General features: G+C 36.9%; 1 protein-coding gene across 4 annotated transcripts; it reads right to left on the reverse strand.

Annotated features, from left to right (window-relative positions):
* Nucleotides 1-518: 518 nt before the first annotated feature.
* On the reverse strand, nt 519-17,626 carry casd1 (CAS1 domain containing 1). Of its 4 annotated transcripts, none has more exons than XM_065291853.1 (19): nt 17,510-17,626; nt 9,932-10,275; nt 7,790-7,886; nt 7,574-7,694; nt 7,290-7,328; nt 7,038-7,100; nt 6,897-6,941; nt 6,693-6,816; nt 6,413-6,615; nt 5,912-6,328; nt 5,708-5,797; nt 5,488-5,607; nt 4,242-4,398; nt 3,773-3,852; nt 3,589-3,690; nt 3,360-3,500; nt 3,204-3,281; nt 2,851-2,943; nt 519-2,400 (listed from the first exon to the last, which is right to left on the reverse strand). In XM_065291853.1, exons 2-19 carry the CDS (start codon nt 10,242-10,244, stop codon nt 2,149-2,151), a joined length of 2,535 nt encoding a protein of 844 aa, XP_065147925.1. In that variant the 5' UTR covers nt 10,245-10,275; nt 17,510-17,626; the 3' UTR covers nt 519-2,148. The 4 variants fall into 4 exon arrangements, with proteins under 4 accessions (XP_065147925.1, XP_065147915.1, XP_065147933.1 ...); XM_065291843.1 differs by lacking the exon at nt 17,510-17,626 and adding an exon at nt 11,426-11,517; XM_065291861.2 differs by lacking the exon at nt 17,510-17,626 and adding an exon at nt 11,222-11,341.
* Nucleotides 17,627-20,354: the final 2,728 nt, after the last annotated feature.

Below are 20,354 nucleotides of genomic sequence, written 5' to 3' on the forward strand. Positions count from 1 at the left end.
TTAACAGTTTTTTTCAACGGAGTTTCAAAGGACTATAAACGATCCCAAACGAGGCATAAGGGTCTTATCTAGCAAAACGATTGTCATTTTTGACAATAAAAATAACAAATATACACTTTTAAAGCACAACTTCTCGTCTAAATCCGGTCCAGCGCAACCTAACGTAAATGCGTAGTGGCGTAGGGAGGTCACGTGTTACATATATAAAACGCACATTTGCAGACTATTTTAAACAATAAACTGACACAAAGACATTAATTAGTATCACTTGACATACAACAACGTAGGAACGGTCCTCTTTCTCGACACTTGTAAACACTGGGGCAGAGTTTCGCGTTCGTCCTCTGTGACCTCTTGACGTCATGACGTATTGCGTGGGGTCACGTTGGCGTTGGAGTTTGTCTATGGTGCTATTATGCTCGAAGGCCTTTCCTCTGACTGCGCGCAAATCTGCTTTATTTCACATTTAATTTCATTTTAATGCAAACCCGTGAAATAAAGAGAAATAACAATTAAGAGTATTGGAGAAGAGGTTTATCATTAACATTGACTGTACAATCAGATGAAAGCGTCACCAAATCCAAAAGAAAGCATTTCACATTTTAAGACAAAACAAATGTTTACACGTACCCTTTTTCTTGAGGCCTTGGGTTTCTTTAAATAAAACAGCAAACTATACAAATGATTTGATTTGTGAACATCCACAAATCAAATCCAAACATTTACAATTAGATGGATGTGTCAGTTGCAAGAGGGTCAATTAAATCTGTACAGCTTTACCAAGCAATAAACACATATCTTATTCATAGTGGCAAGATCCTAAAATGCCTTGCAGCTGCTTTTAAATTCAAATATTAAACTCTTAAGAAAAGTGTGTAATTAAAATGTGACTTGTGTCAGTATTTGTAACTAGCATTGCAAGTACTCCAACAATGCATCAGTCTCTTAATGGCACATAATGATAGGTTCAACTTACAGAACAGTATTACCAGTAAATGTATCTTTTTATACATGTAATATATATATATTAAAGAAAATTACATCATATTTATTTACACAAACACAGTTGCCGCTTTTCAAGATGTTTGAGAGGATGTGAAAACATAGGCTGATCAATAAATAATGAGGTCACTGGTAATAGACATGAAGCTGAATTCATGTGAACAGGGTAAACCGATATAACAACTGTACTGGCTCGAGTGCCTTAAAGTTTGCAGGAAAAACATCCCATTTAGTGCACATGAAAAATAAGGGCCTAAGGTTATGAACGCATGTGGTTAAAAGCACCCATCTCCTCTAACTTGATTTCAAGTTTACCATTCACATCAAAGGCTAAATTCACCTGAAATGAATGCAAAACATCTACTGCTGGAAAACCTTGTAATGGAGGCAAAAGCACATAGATCCCATTTTCCATGTCAATTGTGCATCTTATATTGATGCAGTCGCTAGAAATCCCAAACATCAAATTCACCACCATCAGTTAATTTATGACAGTAGGGAAATGGACATTAAGCACAGCGTTTTATGGCTGAATAGAAATCTGCCCTGCTGTTCATATTTTAATAATCAAAAGATGAATCAGGTTGAATTGCATTTTCTTAAGAAGTTATACAGGCCTGGAGGTTAAAGCTGCTGGTGATATGAATTAAATCATTTGGTGCGTGACCTGATGGTAGATGGCGCAGTTGTACAAAGTGAGGCAGGAATGTATTACTCCTTCACATTTTGCCGTTATAGGCGTCACATAGAACAGCAAAACAATAAAATGAGGGACAAAAACAATGGAAAGACAAACACACCATAGTATAAAATACACTTAAATTATTAAATACAGTCCATAAAACACATATCCCGAAGCAAGAAAGGATGGAGCGTAAATTTAATCTCATCTGCCAAGTGAGAAAAATGTACACGTGGCCACCTCCACTTTGTCTTATTCAAACATCCTGTAGACAGAATTCCGGTTTGACAGGACTGTTTTGAGTTTTATCACCCATATCATTACTGCTCCAGCAACTCCGCTTGAGCTTTGTACACAGACAAACTGGGTTATAAAGTGTGTTACATTCCAACAAATAAGGAAGTTTTTCGCTGGTGGCATCTGATACGTCAGGATCTTCACGTGGTATAGCCTTAGGTCCTGGGTTACTCTTTCGGGGACAGAATAAGGAGCAGCACTAGAAAGACTCCTGCCCCAATCAATCTCTTTAACAGAGGCCCACTCTCTTTTGGAATGGCCACCTGGGCCAGGTCATTGGTGATCTGAGAGATCTCATGAGCTACACAGACAAAGATGAACGTGCTGACAATAATGTTCAGGGTGGGATTTCCAGGAATGAGGACTAGGATGCCCTTGGTGTCCGCTGCTAGCCAAATATGATACTGGCAAATGAAAAGCTAGAAAAGAAAATAGAAAGTATTGAACAGGTCCAAAAAGTTTTTTTTTACAAATGTCACTTTAGTCATTTAATTAGTTGTTAAACAAAATTGACTGTCTTTCGCTGCAAAACCCTCTAACTGCATGATACTTTTTTGCAAAAACCTCCACTTTAAAAAAAAATTACTTCAAGAAAAACAGTAAACAGTTGCAAAATCACTTAAGATGCAACTAGAAACACAGAATACAAAATTAAAAAAAAGAAAGAAACTGGCTGCCACATTCATGTTGTTGGAACAAATATAATTAATGCACCCTTCCTATAATATATATGTTATACATAAGATTCTAAAACAGCAGAATAGTTTGTGTATATTAAACATTTACTCAAAATACTGTCTGCTAGGCTTCCAACTTTAAGGATTTAACCTATAAATGTACAATTTACAAGGGGACAGTTTGCATCTCACCTCTAACGAAATCTTGCCAAACCATGCAAAAAATGAGCTGTACAAAGAGCGAGCGTAACCAGGAATATTCCTGATCAAAATGAAGGCCAGAATCTGTGGGTAAAACAAGCAGAAAAGTCAGCAGCCTTACAGGCACAACAGAAATCCCTTTGAAAGTCCTTTTTTGTTCTCACTAAATCAGGCTCATGACTGTGATAAATGTTAATGTGCCTACGGATGCAATTGAATTAATCCTTTTCACTTCTCTTTTTTAGAGCTCTTGATATAAATAACACACAGCTGCATGTATGTTTCTTTTTATTAGAACAACATTAAATAAGTATATTACAGGAATGGACAGGAAGGATACTTGCCTGAACAACGGAAATGAAGGGATGCATCTCATTACACTCAGATTTGTTCTTGCACCCACTGGCCCATATGGAATAAGTCTGCAAACAAAAAACTGACTGTCAAACACAGTCACACTGTCATTGTAGTATTTCAGTGAAAGGCCAAATAACTCTTACCATAAAAGCCACCACAGAAACAAAGAGCAGACAGTTGGAAACCTTGGTGGAGAAGAGAGGTTCTCCTTTGCTTTCAGTCAGGACCTGACATTTCTGCAGCACCAGATAAATGAAGGCAAACAGCATTCCATTGATCACCGCCTAGAATTCCAAAACCCAAAAACACATTACTAAAACACATCAGGAACTATGTATAGAAGTCATGAAAATTAAAGGATGCTTTACGTACAAATCTGTCCAGTTTCCACCTGAACCACCACTCGTGGATGCTGCCCTGAAGCTCAAAGAGCTTTGAAATAGGCCACAACGAGAAAATGCCCTCAAAGAGTTCCTGTAGCATATGCAAGAAAGATTTATGCATGCCATGCGTATCGAAATTATTCTACTCGTCTACCACTGCCATAGAAACCAACCTGTGAGAATGCGAAGACGCAAATGAAAATAAGTAAACTTAGAAGTTTTAACAAAAGTGCCAGATTCCAGAATGCACTACCTGTAAAACAGTCAAAAAAAGAAAAAAGGTCACTATGTTTTTTTTAAATGTGCAATAAATTGAAAAAATGCTTTCAAAAGTCCCTGTAAAGTCAGACATTAAATGTGTTCTGAGTATGTCACACCATAGAAAAGTTATTAACCACCCAACCAAATTTGAATGATGGAAAAAACATCAATAAGTTATCAAAAAATAAATAAAAAATAGGCTGCATTCTCTGCTCTTAAGCGGTGGGGGCGTATCCCACTCTTAGGAAAGCTGCCATTTCTCTCAACTTTGAAATACCGCTACAATCTGAATGGATGCTTGCGATTGTGTTAGGGGCATTTAGAAAAAAATTCAAGATTGGCTTTACAGGAACTTTAAAGATTGTAATATGATCAACTTACCATTAGCTTTCTTGTAAAGAATCTGTGGCCACAATGCCATTGTTGCATAAATAACTACAAACCAAAAGGTGACCAGAGGCACAAAGTAATAAAACTGGTAAGCCCTGTCCATAACCAAACACAGCACCACCACAAGAAAGTTGAGTCTGAAGAGAACCTAAAAGCAAAATGCAGAGAAACCCATTATTTTTGTTATACTCTGAAATATACAAGCTTACATACTACTTCCTGATAGACACGAAAGCAGATAGATTTCACTAGCTGTCTAATATTAAGTGTTTAAAGTTAAAAGGCTTCAAGTACCACCTGGACCTACTCAAATATATGGTAATAACTGCAAACAATGTAGATTTGTTGTTTTTTAAAAGAATGTCAGAAGAATAAAATGTGTTTTTTTCGGAGGAACAATTGATACAGTTATAGCTCATCTCATTCATTTTGACTTTAACTCTTTCACCGCCATTGACGAGATATCTCGTCAATTAAGAGAAAACGCTTCCCCGCCAATGACGAGATTTTCCGTCTTTCCGCAATACTGCTATTATCCACTATTATCCTACATTCCACAACTTATACAACCCGGAAGTAGCGCCTCACGTGAAAGAGAAAGAACTCCGTGTATGTTTTAAAGATCGCTCTGCATCTGATTTCTATCAAAAGTCCTTCGCAAAAATGTAATTATCTCAGCTTTTTGCTCAAAATTGGGTGTTTTTGAAGAAACCTAGCCATGTTTGAGAGGTGATTACAAGAGAACTAATGAAGGTAGGATGAAACGGGTTTTTTTTTGTTTTGTTTGAAAGCAGAGGGTCTGTTCTTTCATCTGATATATTGTTTGTTTATATATTTAAAGAAGAACATTTTCTGGAAGGCATTAAACTTTTGTGAAAATCATGAAAAATGCTGGCGCTGGCAGGCAACTTTTTTTTAAATGCTGGCGGGGAAAGAGTTAAAGGCAGGGTGCATGATCTCTAATAGCCAATGTTGACATTTGAAATCACCTAAACAAACACGCCCCTACCCCAATAGAATCTGGACCTTTTTTGATACACCCACCCCACAGATACGCAACCCGAGCAACAATGTTGGTTAGTAGACACGGCCCTTACTGCTGATTGGCTACAAGTGTGTTTTGCTACTTGGTCCGACTCCGTTTTCCAAGTGTTTTTCAAAAATCATGCACCCCGCCTTTAACTTACTGTATTAATAATCCTAATTGACGTGTATACAGGAATGTGGCAACAAATACCTGACAGACTCTGTAGAGACCAAAGTCACCCTTTAACCAGAAGAATGAAAAGTGCCCATATCCTGTTTGGAAGAGATACGCAGCTACCAGGACACGCACATGCATGTACACAGGTAAAAACTAAAAAAAAGGAAAGGAGGAACAACATTAATTTAAAATTACAGTCAATGCAATGCCTTACAAATCTGAACCAATGAAACTAAGCTATGGCAGAACGTACAGCGCTGGCTCCAGAAATGTGATAAATAAGGATAACCAGCTGCATCCAACCCTTCCATTCATCTGTTTGTTCTCTGTTCAAGAGTTTTGTCTGAAAGAAGACACACAAGACACACAATTCTCAAGGTGTGAGAATATCAGTACCAATATTTGAACAGCACACTACAAATGCGTCCAACAAACAGTTCCAGAGAATGTGTGTTACCTCCTTGGTGTTCTCATTGTAGAAGATGCCCAGAACACAGATGTAAATGAGAGGGATGAAAAAAGTCGAATGTGTGTAGAATTTCTGTTCCTTCATAAAGATGTCTGCCCTGTCACACATGTAGAAGTACAACATGATGAGGCCCATTTTAATAATGGCCAAAAAAGGTCCCTTCAGGCTCAGGTGACCTCCGGCAGAAGGGGGTTTCTTCTCCTCCAAGCTTTCAACATCAGGAATGGGCCTGCTTTTATGGGCCTGCTTAGTATAGCCCAGTATGAGAAAGAAGATGATGAAGACCAAGAAGAGAACAGCAGCTAGCTTCTGAAGGATGCTCAGGGGAGGAGCAGTCTGACAGCAAGAGCCATCGATGGGCTTTAGGATCTTGTTGCACATCGAGTTCATCAGTACCATAGCGCCCTGGAAAGCGAGTTAAACAGGTTAAATAAGTGAAAGTGTGAAAAAAATTATACAAAATGGAATCAATAATAATATGGATCTTACAACATCTCTTGTTCTCTCAGGAAGGTGAAGACCATCTTCTGATTTGGAAATGGTCTCCATGGCAGCTTGCCTTGAGGCTTCCAGGAACTTGACCTTCTTCTTGCTGGTTTTTAGAGTATCTATTGCAGCCTCGTTGTACAGGTTTATTTGTTCGTTTGTTATCATCTTTCGACTATCGCTTAGCAGGTCCTCGTAAACAGGATCTAAATGAACAGACGCAACAGAAAATGAAGCAGGAACGCAAAGACACGATTTCCTTGTTTGATGAAATCTCACATACCTTGCAGAACCCAATAGACTTCACTCTGTTCAGTTAGTTTATCCAGGGTGTCTGATATAGCAGTGAGGTTCGCTCTGTACTGTAGGAGTGCCTCGTTTTTGCCATTGTGCAACTTGATGGACCACTATTGGAAAATAACGTCAATCATCAGAAAAGATCCAAAGAATAGCACCTATAATAACTACAAAGAAAATATTGACTTACTGTTGCAGCACCCAGGATAATTACATGTGGTCTGGGCATGGATCCCTGTAATTGTTGAAAGAAGACAAAACATAAACACCTGCAACGTTTAAGTAAATATAACCAGCCTGTTATCAAGTAACACGTATGCAGTGCATTTACCTCTGCCCATGATGTCAACCGCTCTTTTAAGGAATCATTCACTTCAGCATACCAAAGAAAGTCCTAAACACAGGAATGGATTACCCACCATACTACAGCTTTATTCAGACTGTAAACAATATTTAGGATTGACTGTCTGCTTTGTGATTTGGATGTGAAAAAAATCTAAATCCCAATATTTTGGTTGCAACAGTAATTATCCGATCTAAAAATCCTATCGGCAAACTACACAATAAACTTAAATTAACTTACCACCATGGATTCATCATTTTCGAAGGGTATGTTTTCGTGCTGGTAAAGAAAATAAATAAATTAAAATAGATACAGCTCATATTAATGTCTTTTTTCAACCACATATTAGTGACATTCCATAGTTAATTACTCGAGTAAATAGGCAAGATCACAGCCCCTCCTTTTCATTCAACTACAGCTTTCAAATAAAACAATCCGGCCAAACGACTCGTTCACTCCAATCTCACTCGTTAACAATATATTCAACCGGTTACCAAAAGTAGGCGTACTGAACAACCACAAACCTTGTTTCCAACTTCTTTCACTTCAGGGTTTATCATCCTGATGAAAGAGTAGAAAAGCTGACGTACTCTCGAGTCTCCTACAAATGCTATTCTTTTCTCTCTGAGGCATACCTTAGCTTCGCTGAAAAACAACAAAAGAGATGATACATTCCAGACCACATTCACATTTCAAAACTGTCATTATGGTGTATTCACACATTTCACAACTTGACTTACTTGCTTTTGTACTTGTGTAACATGCAGCCATACGGCTGCCATACATTGTCCCCTAAAAATCGTCCACTGGATAAAAGCCAATCACACGTGTCACTGCCTATAGGATGAATAAATGAATTAATATTAGTGTGACTAAACCAAATCCAAAGATGTGTATACATATGAAAATGTAATAAAAGTCACACAATTAAAAAAAAATTGTGTCCCCAGAATGCACACCAATACCCTATAGATCATTTATTATACCATGTTAAAAAGGCCGTTTTTTGGGTGTGCAGGAAAAGTGCACTTTTTGTGTGTGTGTCTTTAAATGCAAATGAGCAGCTGCAACCCTCCCCATTTACTGTTATACCGAAGACACAGTCACCTTAATTCATTGTTCAAAATAAATGTGCGGTAATATTAATCTTCTAAAGAAAATCTAAAATAGATATTTTGATCCAAATGTGGTCTTTGAACTAGTGATAGACTATATAGATATATTGGGCTGATTTTTGCAAGTTTTATGTGTATCGGCATCGGCCGATATGTGGCCGCTGTGTTCGCCGTTTTACAGACAAAGTGCTGGAAGCGATTGCAGGTCATGTGACTAAAAACAACCAACCTTTCAATGACAACATCGAAAGCTCGGCCTAACAGCTGATCATAGCTGGACAAAGGGGTTTTATTTCTCATCTTTATATATATATATATATATTTGTAGTGGTAAAGTGCTAGAAATCAATATCCTTTGCTGACAGTTCCTCGTCATTGTGAATAGCGCAGTTCATGGTTCCATAACAACCTCAACTGTTTTTACTATTTGCTAAATATAGTTTTTTTTAAGTTTTAAAAATTAAAATTGAGACTAACATTTGGCATCATCGTGTCATTTTTATGATGAAAATTGAGTGAGCAACAGCAGTATCGGCTCCAAATATCGGCTTAAGAAAATCGGCAGCCGCATTCAGACAGCCAGGGATGTTATCGCTGTGTGTCGCCCGTCTCTTTCAATGAGGCGTTTCTAAATCTGCTTGTCATAAACAAATGAGTACCATCCACACCAGTAACAAGAGAAGGAAGGTGAACTCCACTGCTTCGTTCTAATTGGTAGACGCTCCCGAAATTCGCTCGACATTTGCATAAAGGTAAACTTTTCTTAATTTTCTCGCGTCGCTGGACCCCCATACGGTCACCAACGGACACTTTTGCCCGTGCCGCGGGAAGTCGCCCGGTTTCCAATGAAATGAATGAGATCGCGTCGCTCTGCGTCTGTTGGTCGCTGGCTGTCTGAATGGGGAGTAAGGCTGATGAAACAAAAATCGGTATGGGCATCGGCACTAAAAAATCCATATCGGTCGATCCCTACTTTGAACGGTTGTGGGTGGGGCCAACACAAAGTGATGTCAGTTTGCTCAGAAATCGCTGTTAAGGTTTGGGGGGATTAAAAAAATAAAGAGTGAGCATATTTTTATCATTATGTTTGAACATCATTTAAAGTGATTTTCTCCTGTCTTAAAAAAATGTGAGGGCACTCCAAACATAAAGCTTATGAAGATGACAGCAGTGGTGAGCATAACACACAATGCAGTGTTTCTGTACCTCACAGCACAAACGCTGTGGGTTCTAGGTTGAATATAACATATAGCTTACAATACAATACAAATGTAATATACAAATATACTACTGCCACGTCTCGACTCAGAACACGCCTATGATGCCAAAATATTCCACGCACCCACCACCAGACCTAAAAATAAAAGCGTAGGTAGGCAAATAACAGAGTTTGGAGACACTATTTTGTGTGCGTTCAAATCGAAATGTATGTAACATTTAAACATATGCGACTTTTTTCTTGCACGCTTTAATCACTTGGGTGACAGCAATAGTGGCTCGTGCTTCATATAATGTTGACTTTAGTTAAGATCTTTGACAGTTAACCTGCTGTCCTTTCTACCGTTTTGGACTCAAACCATGCAAACGCACGTCTGTTTGACAGTCATAGTTCACCTGAGTTTATCCAAGCATACCGCGACTGATATAAAGCATTGACACATACACGCACCCGCGCGATGTTTGCAAACACTACAAGAGTGACAGCGCTAGCAGCAATGCTAACACAAACACACAGCTCGTAAACGCGCAGTTCTACGAAACACTTACCCCCATAATGTCGAGAAGCCACGTGAAACACCGTAAGAAGGATGACGGCGGCGACTGACAACAATTTTGCATTTTTTATGCTGAAATAGTGATTTATTTCCCGTTTGCCCAGGCTATAGGCCAGGACCGCCATCTTGGCTCCTCCATGACAACAGGCAGACAGACGAGCTGCGGCGGAGCTGACGGATGCAGAGCGAAACAGCGCGTCCCCGCTTCCCGCGCCTGTTTCAGCTGCGTCGGTCACGGGCACGACTGACTCAGGACTTGTCGATGCTGCTCCTAGCGATGCGGCTGCCTCAGTCTGCTTGTCCATTTCAGGTTAACACCTGCCTGGATTGTTTTCCCTTAAAAAGAAGGTTGAAAAGAATAAGAAGATATTTCCCGATGCAGCCTTCTGTTTCTTTATTTATGGCTTCCTTTAAGTAAGAAAAATCCTCAGCTGTCGGCAATAACTCTCGTTAATGTTTAATTATACCATTGTACCTGGTTGACTGGTAATGTTTGCTGTCCCGAGGAGAGGTACACACACGAGAATGTAAGACATGACAATTGGTTAAATAGCCCTACAGTTTAAAATTACACCCAACCTATTGGAATGCTGCCGTTTCATCATTCATCTTGTACAGCAAGTTTTTCTGGTTTTAGTCTAAGTGATCCTGAAAAATTAACCTCACAGATTACAAAAAATGTAATTATTTAAATGTGGGGTTATATTAAGTCTATAGTGCTTTATTTAGATCACAAAACATCCAAAGAAAAACTTTTTTATTTACAATACTTTATGTTTAATGGTTAATCCAGACTAGGGTAGAATATGATCTTTAGGGGCCAGTTGCTCAAAAAATGTAATCTGGATCAAAATTATCCAGATTTGAAAATCCCATGTTTTGCTATTCAGGATCAGGTAAACCAGCTCACATTGGTTTGGATTGGATCACCCTGATTCAGATTAGCAAATCTAAATTACTAGTGTTCCAAATGGGATCACAATGTCAATGCTGACTAGCTATGTAAAAACAGCAGGTAGTCTTGCAGTATGGGTTCACTAAGTGTTTTTACTTGAATAGGCAATAAAACAACATAACTTTCCCTTGTGTGGTTTTATGTCACAGTTCTGTTTATTTCCTCTAGAAGGGGTTGGTCATATAGTTCGCTAACTTCTAATAACAGATGAAAAAAAATACATAGACTGCCTGTACAAATCCAGAGAGTAAGTACATCTACCAAATGTATGCGGAAGTCAATTTTTAAATGCATCCATTTCTGAAATAAACACTAAAAATAACTTACTCTATAGCCTAACAATGAAAAACAACTTAGAGTCCCACGTACCGCCAGATTCGCGCACTTTTGCTAACAGCAAGTGTTGCCACTTGCATTTACGGCGAATTTATTTTTTACAAGAAACGTTAAGAAAATGCTTAGAAATAACATAAAAAACACAAATATTTTAACGAAGAAGTGAAAGACGCGCTCATATACGCTCATACTCACTGCATTCTGGTGCTTTCACTTTCGCTATCTTAACATATCCCAAGTACCACAGTAGTTATGATCCCAACATATCCGGAAATGCTCATTTTGACATTGCGTAACGTTAATTCCACACAGGGGCGTCATGCACCAATTTTTTTAAGGGGGCACAGTGTGCAAAGCTCACAGAAATTTGTGCATACACAAACATTAAACGAAATATTATAGAGCTTTCAGTCTTTTCCATGGCACTTACACATCAACATTCTGAGCGCCCCTGCCTTAATGCAAAAACCTCCAAAATAAATGGGTTGACTAACTTTATCAAATACTATTCAATCGGATTAATGACAAATTGGCATCATATTTACATCTGAAACGGCATGTTTTGTTTATTTAAGTTTTGTTTAATGACTTGTTTATTATGCATTTTGCACAACAACTGCATTATCCCGTGAAATTAATGTAATTTTAAATCCATAAAGTATATAAACAACGAAAATGACATAAGCTATAGCCACTGATTTTAATGTTCAATAATGATTTAAAAAAATATGTTTAGATACAATACAACCCAGAAAACATAAGGCCAGCGGAGTTTTGCCCATCGATTTTCCAGCAGACCACCAGCAGCGCCCGCAGAGGTCAGAGGTAGGACCGCTGCCCTAGCTAACATGGTGCTTTCGTTTATACGGCGGGCTGTCCGAGCAATCTGCTGAAAATGTAAAAACGAGAGTCAAGGAGATATGTAAAGCGCTGGTTTCGGGTACTGACAAACAAGTGATAATAGACTCTCTGGATGTGGCGCATCGTCTTGGTAGTCTAAAAACTTCAAGTCAGAAGAGTTAAACCGGTTATCCTGAGGTTCATATCGCGAACTGCCAGAGATTTTATCTGGAAGAATTCCAAAAACAACGAGTACCTAAACACTAAGGGCTCTATCTTACACCCGGCGCAATGCAGCGCAATGCGCGACGCAAGTGTCTTTCACTAGTTTCCACCCTAATTTTCACGTTTAGCGACGCGTTGTTTAAATAGCAAATGCATTTGCGCCCCCTTTTGCGCCCATGGGCGTTCTGGTCTGAAAACGAGGTGTGTTCAGGCGCATTGTTGGCGCGTTGCTATTTTGAGGCAACTAAAATAGACTACGCCATTGACCAACAAAAAGCTGGTCTAAAGTCTAAAGTCAATGGCGCAATGTGTTTTATGTTATTTAAAGAGCGCATTAGTAAAATGCGCCTATACACGGGAGGACAACGCGGGTTTGCTTATCACAAAGTACATGAATGCGCAGCAGCACAAAAATGCTTTTAAATATGAAAGATTAAAGGATTGAATGTAAAAGATTATTATTGAGTCTCTTGGACATAAATGAGGACTAATTATGAGACGTTAGAAGGCGCAAAGAGCTGCTTCACCTGCAGCCTGGTAAGTAAATAAATGCTTTGTTTTGAACAAATGCCTGTTTTTAAATGTTTTTTTTTAATGCTACCTCACGGATTTATTGTATATGATGACTCTGTACCTGTGGATATGGTGAGATGAGAAACATTTTTAAGTAATGCTTAAAAAAACTCTTTGCTAAAAAAAACGCTGTCCAAAGTGCTGAAACGTGAGGAGAGCCGTTTGTAAATTCTTTATCTCCTGTTTGTTACAAATAAAGTATTTTTAGAGTACAAACCTTATCTTACATACTTGTAAATTATTTTTTGATGATATTGGATAGCCATACATTTAAAGCAATTACAAGCCTGCTTTTTACTTCCATGACTAAAAGAAAACGGGTTTTAAAGGTTTTAATAAAAAAATAACAATTTCAATACAAGTGAAAAACAACACAATTATTTAACATTAATCTTAAACTGGGGATCTTCTTCCTCCGCTTAGTTTTTCAGTTTACAAAGTCCGACATCTAAATAGGGATTAGACATAACGCCAGCGCAACTGGCTTTTAAAGGGGATGAGAGCTGTGACTCTCATTGGTTTACTGCACGTTACGCCCAAAATACTCCCATTACAATAGGACCTACCCTTTTCGACCATGCGCTCGGCGCAAAAAACATTTTTCCCGTCGTTAAATTAGCAAAAGTGGATTCGGACACGCCCATTTAGACGTTGCGCTGTGCGCTTTAGACAATGCGCTTAGGGGAAAGAAATTTGGTTATCATTTGGTAGTAATCGATCGGCAGGGGTCGCTATTTTACAAGATAGGTTTACTGGACAGATATTAGAGTTTGAAAAAGATGATTTTGGAAAATGGATATTAGTTGTTATAGTGAAGGATAACGAGTTATTTTTTTTTGTTAACTGTTATGCCACCAATAACAAAGTCATAAATAATTTACCTTTTTCACAGATTGAGTCTAGAATTCAGCATTTTATTTACATATATCCTTTAGCCAAAATTGTATGGGGTGGGGATTTTAATACAGTGTTTGATTGAACCATGTATAATGACAGATAATAAATAATATTTATTGAAGTAAGCTTTGGTTCAAGGTAAATCAGATAAAAGAAATAGTAATTATTAGAAATTAAATTGCTAGAAAATGAAGACTTCAAGAAGCAGATTAAAAAATTATTGAAAAATATTGGACAGTTGCATGTACAGAAAACTTGTATAGAATATACTGGGAATTAATGAAGTTTGACATTAGAACTACAGTTATTAACCAAGGAAAACTTATAGCAAAATGTAAAAGAGAAATCAGTTATTGAAGAAATTTTAAATTTGAGTAAAATAAAAAAGGAAGCCTTGAGTGTTACAGAGATTAAGAAATTAAATGTATTACAAACTGAATTAGATTACATATATGAGGATAAAGCAAGAGGAGCATTTGTACGATCTAGACTTAAATGGTTAGAAAAAGGGGAAAAAAATACAACATTTTTTTTTGCCTCAAGAAGAGAAACAGTCTCTAAATTAATGATCAACAGTGAAATAGTAGATAATCATTCAGTTATTTCAAATTATGTAGCCCAGTTTTATAGCAATTTGTATTCCTCTGCCTTGACCACTTCAAGTATCGATATTTTTTTATGAGTGACATCAAAAAAATAGATGAGGATTTTTTTGTACTTGTGTGATAAAGAAATTAATATTGAGGAGTTGAGAGAGTGTATTAACCTGCTTAAAAGTAACAAATCACCAGGCAACGACGAGGAGAATTTTACAAGACTTTCTCCAATGAACTTTCACCTTTTTTATTATTAGTTTTTAAGGAAGCAATAAATAAAGGTGAATTGCCAGCTTCATTAAAACAAGCCGTTATAACACTGATTCCCAAACCTAAGAAAGAAAAGTTATTAATCGATAATTGGAGACCAATTAGTTTGCTCAATAATGACAGTAAATTGTTTGCGATGATTTTTGCCAGAAGACTAAAAATAAGGTTTAAACAAACTCATAGACGAAGAACAGTCTGGTTTTATGCAAGGCCGTCATATTAGGAATAATATTTGGATATGATTGACTAAAATCACCTTATAAATGATGACAGTTTTATTTTATTCATTGACTTCTATAAAGCTTTTGATACAGTATGATTTTATTTTTAAAGTTATTAAGTTGATGGGTTTTGCTGACTTGTTTTTGAAAGCAGTGAAAACATTATATAACGGATGTAATAGCTCTGTTAAACTTGCTTGTGGGACTTCAAAAAGGTTTGATATCAATTGTGGAATTAGGCAAGGATGTCCTCTTTCTCCTTTTTTATTTTTGTTGGTCACTCAAGTTTTGGCAGTACATATAAAGAAAAGTCAGTTTAATGGTATCAGTGCATTAGGTGCTGAATTTAAACTTAGTCAATTTGCTGATGACACAGCAATTAAAAAAAAAAAAAATTGAGGTTCCAGTTATAATTAGAGTTATTAAGGCATTCACTTCTGTTTCTGGTCTTAAAATGAATCTAGTTAAATCTGCTTTGTTTCCTCTTAAAGTCTGCTCCCTTACACATATAGAAGGTATTCCAGTTAAACACCAATTCACTTATCTGGGTATAGTTATTTGCAAAAATGAAAATCAAAGAAGCCAGTTAAATTTTGAACCAATTACTGAAAAAACAAAAAAGAAATTTAATTTGTGGTTAATGAGGGATATATCCTTTTTGAGAGAGTATTATTGTCAAAGGCAGAAGGTATTTCCAGATCTGTATACACTTCTTTATCATTAGATGTGTGTAATAAAAGACTTGGATAAGATATTGTATGATTTTATCTGGAGAAAAAAAGCCCCAATTTTTTAGGAAAGAGGTCATATGTAATACTAAAGAACAAGGGGGGCTAGAGGTTTTGGATTTTAGTACACTCCATAATACTTTCAAGATAAGATGGTTAATAGAATTTATGAATAATAAAGATAGTGTTTGGAATGTATTTCCCAAATATATATTTAACACTATTGGAGGCATTATTTTTTTGTTGAAATGCAATTTTTCAGTTGATAAAATTCCGGCTAAGCTGGCCGGTTTTCATAGACAGGCCCTGTTAGCATGGAACTTGTTGGAACAAATCACTTTTCTATCAAACCTGGATTAATGAGGGGATTATTTTGGTAAAACAGTTGTTAAAGGAACAGTATGTAAGAAATGTATGTAAATTAATCATAAAATGGCCCTGATATGTCACTAGACATTAAGAATTAATTTTCATTTCAAATATTTATATCACTGACATCAGTGGCCTGGCAAGGATATTGTCATTTAAAAAGTGGAGTTGCAGCCCTCAACTGATGTTTATGTTGTCATTTTGCATATTGGCCACTAGTTGTGTGATTGCAGTACCAGTTTTAACCACAAGGTTTGTGATTGCAATACCAGTTTTGGCCACAATCCTACATACTGTTCCTTTAAATTCTGAAGGGTATTTGCTATCATACACTGAATTTCTTGAAAAATTCCAATTACCAGTTAAACCAAGAGAATTTGCTGTTGTTCTTGATGCAATTCCAAAGAGTGTTGTATTTCTGTTCAAGAACTGTAATTCATTGCAAATTACTATGGATGACTTTTGTGGTAGTATATACATCGGTAATGTTAATATTTTGAAACAATAATGTAGCAATAATATTATAAGAAATACCATATGTTTTGTTTCCCTTCCTGCAGCAAGATTTTTTTGGTCTTCCTTATTTGATAATATATACTGGGATAAAACATGGAAAATATTGAACAAGTTTTGTGTTAATAACAAAATTAAGGAGGTGTCTTACAAAGTTCTTCATAGAATTTATCCTGTTAAACATGTTTTGGAAAGATTTAGGCTTAATATTTCATATGAATTTTGTGGTCAGAAAAAAGAAACAATTTTGCATCTGTTTTATCATTGTATCTACTCAAGACTTTTCTGGAAAGATGTGGAAAATTATATTAGTAGAAAATTGGGTCGTGTGGTAGAAATTAATGTGTTTGATGTGTTTTTTTATTTTGAGAGAGATCATTTGGAAAGTAATGAACAATATATTATACAGCTGTTTATTGTATTAGGAAAGTATCATATACACAAAACAATATGGGCCCTTTGTAAACCAAACCTGTCACATTTTATAAATGATTTCAAATTATACAGTACATAAAAATAATAATCCGACGATTCACCACTAGGGGGAGTACATCACAAATGACCAGTGTAGGTGAACTCGGGTCAGTTTTATTATAAAGTTCATAAAACATTCATCCTTCTGACTAATAACACTACCAATTTGTCTACTTTTTGTTTATAGACAGATTTAATAACAAAAACGTGCAGAATTATAAAGAGAGTTATTTTTACTGATGTGTTAGCCATAAATAAAACTAAAAACACAGAAAACACGTTTAATTATGTCTTAATTAAATTCAATACTTTATTTTTCTTAAAAACATATTTTTAGAACATTCTTGCTATTTTGTAAAAATGTAAAATGTTTGGACTGATCTTGCTGTTTTTACACTATTTTGACCAGCAGATGTCGCCAGCGTGTATGGTGTTTCGAACGCCTCGAAAAACTGAATCAATATGTGAAGCAATTGGTTCAATTGATTCGAAGCTTCGAAAGCTTCGTTTCTACCATAGTTTCTGTTACGTGTCAATAACAGTTGTGTGTATTATTTGAGGGACTAAACTTACCTGAAAACAGTCAAGAAATCCATGAGAGAGGAGCTTTGTTGTTAGTCCGCCTCATGGTAATCCGTGTTTGATTAGGCTTCTTCGACTTCCTGCGGCGCCACTAGAACTGACACGGGTGACCTTAAAGTGCCGCGAGAGCGAGACGAAATTACACTTCGTATCATAGACATCATATAGGTAGACACCCTATCGACCGCTACTGCCTACTGGCGCGGTGAGATATGGGGCCGCCATCTTAGATCGGTCACCCGCTCCACTCAGTGTAATCTGTATGACTGGTGGATTGAGCTATCAGCGCATTTAATTAATCATATCTCAGTGAATACCGAACAGATTTTCACGCGGTTTTTTTTTGCTGCAAAGGTCATTCATGGAGCTATGATATAGGACACATGGTTCGGCGTAATTTAACCCCTTATGTGCCGCAAATCCCGTTTGAGTGGGGGTGACAATGTGATGTACATCTTTAAATGAATATTTCTCTGGGATTCTTTGGGCTAGAAACCTAATCTTGGTCTTGTTTTAAAGAAGACAATTTAGGGTTTTTCACAAATGAGTTAGAACGTAAAAATATTAAATATAAATATTTTTATAGCCGTTTACCTTTATTTTAATATATCAAATTATGCAGTAACATATTAATTTATAAATAAAATTACATAAAAGTTAATGTTTCACACAATAAATAATGTTAACATGAAGCAATATGTCTCAAGTAGTTGTGATTCAAATCACAAAAAAATGATGTTTGGGTCACAATTTTAATGGTTTTACCAACAACTGCCACTAGATTTTGCCACATACTCTTGTACTCTTGTATACTAATACAAACTAATAAATTACTGTCACCGCAATATTATTCATGCAAAAAGATTTTGAAATATTAAAACTACATTCTGAGAGCTTTCCGGTGATATATAGCTTGCCATGATTTTTTCGGTTTAGAGTAGGGTTTTAGTGTTATATGCAAAAACAAATTTGGCCTACCTGTGGGCCCGTAACATTTTTTGAAACTGACTCTCACTGTGTCATAATTTTCCCCAAATGGTAATGAAATATGAAAATTATACTATTTGAGCTTTCCAACAATATATAGTTTGTCAATATTTAGGTTTAGAATCTTAGTGTTACCAACACTAATGTCGACAGCGCCACTTAATGTTCATAGTAGGAATGAATGACTATTCACTAAACAGTAATAAAATATTCTGATATAAAGTGAGTCCAAAATCAAAATATGTGGTGTAGGACATAAGATATTTTATAAATCACACACTATAAATATGACAAAGATGCAGAAACAGATAGTTGCAATAAAACAAGACTTTTTAATATGGTGAAGAAACAATTTAAAATGATTTGTAAACCCCCCCCACACACACACACGCACGCACGCACGCACGCACGCACACACACACACCCCTGAAAGAGGACTGTTTTCCAGAGCTTCTTTCCCGTGCTCCCTTTCTGTAGTTCAAGAGAGGTGAGTTTGGCTACATGGTGGAGCCTTATCTTTAAAAACACAGACACAACCAGTGACAACGAGTCAGACTGATAGTTGTCGATTCCAAACCGAGTCTCCTCAATGTCCTCCCTACGAAGGAAAACATCCTCTGTTCCTGTTGACATCTCAGCTTTTTAAAGCTCGGCGGATCACGCAGCTCACAGCACCTTATAATAATAATAATAATAATAATAATACACATTTATATAGCGCTTTACACAATACTCACAGAGAAACTCTTGTAATTATTACTTTACTTTACCCCACTCTCCTTGCAGGGTGAACAGCGGCTGGTGCAGTAAACATAGCCTAGCGAACGTTAGCTGGCTACGATTTCAGTACAGTAAAATCAATAAGCTGGCTCTTTCTCAATTTTCTGGTAATATTCTATTCACAAAATACAACCAATAGTACCGCGATGTTAAAAAGTACTTGTGAAAATAATCCTCCGGGCTCTATTTGCGATCGTCCGCCGATTAGAACAGGAAAATGCTCCACAGTGCTCTGACATCTTATCTGCTGCAATGCAACGAAACTAGGAGAACGACCGGTTTAAGATGGCCGCCGTATTTCTCAGTCCCCAGCGGCCAATAGGGCATCTAGTCTTCTATATGATATCTATGCTTCGTATGAGTTCTCGAATCGTTCTCGCGGTACCTTGACGTCATCCTGCTGTCGGTTCTTGCAGCGCGAACAAAGCCGTGTTTTAAAAAGTTTACGTGTTCATCGCGCACAGCACACGCATCATGGCAAAGTCAAACATTGACAAAATCACTACAACAATTTAAAATCTCCTCATATGATCATGAAATCTCAAATTTGAAACTCGTTTTGTTGTCTAATTCATATAAGTTATATACCACGCCTGCACGTGATAGATGGGACTAGATTGTAAACACTTATGTATAGTGAGCTTTTTTATATTACACTTTACTTTTGTTAATCATTTCTGTTATTTTTTATTCTATCCTTAAAATTCTTTTAAACTTAACAAAAAAATAATATTAACAAATATTTATGTATTTCGTTAAATAAGCCATGCAGTCTCATTGTTGTTTTTCATGCATTTTATTAAGAGTATTGTAATTCTTACTTTCAGTAGAAACTTAGCGGTTTGCCACTGGTGTTCCAACGGTGGTCCAGCAGCGGCAAGCCAAACCGCTAACGTCGTGCCGCGCAAAAACCACCGGCGGACCGCCAGGTCATTGTTTGCTGGGAATTATTAGAGGAACGGATTTTTGCATAAAATTTTACCTTATTTGTGAGCATGTGTGATTCCGCCCCTCGTGAACTCTGGCGAACTTTTGCGTTGTGCCAAGAAGATGAATCTAGAAACTCTAC

This window comes from Paramisgurnus dabryanus, chromosome 19 (assembly GCF_030506205.2).
Source record: "Paramisgurnus dabryanus chromosome 19, PD_genome_1.1, whole genome shotgun sequence".
Lineage (NCBI taxonomy): Eukaryota > Metazoa > Chordata > Actinopteri > Cypriniformes > Cobitidae > Paramisgurnus > Paramisgurnus dabryanus.

Coding starts and splice junctions, on each gene's coding strand:
- casd1 (XM_065291853.1), bottom strand. CDS start 10,244: ATGGACAAGCAGACTGAGGCAGCCGCATCGCTAGGAGCAGCATCGACA. Junction 7,101..7,289: donor AAAATGATGAATCCATGGTG/GTAAGTTAATTT, acceptor TCCTGTGTTTAG/GACTTTCTTTGGTATGCTGA. Junction 3,282..3,359: donor TTTCTGTGGTGGCTTTTATG/GTAAGAGTTATT, acceptor TTTTGTTTGCAG/ACTTATTCCATATGGGCCAG.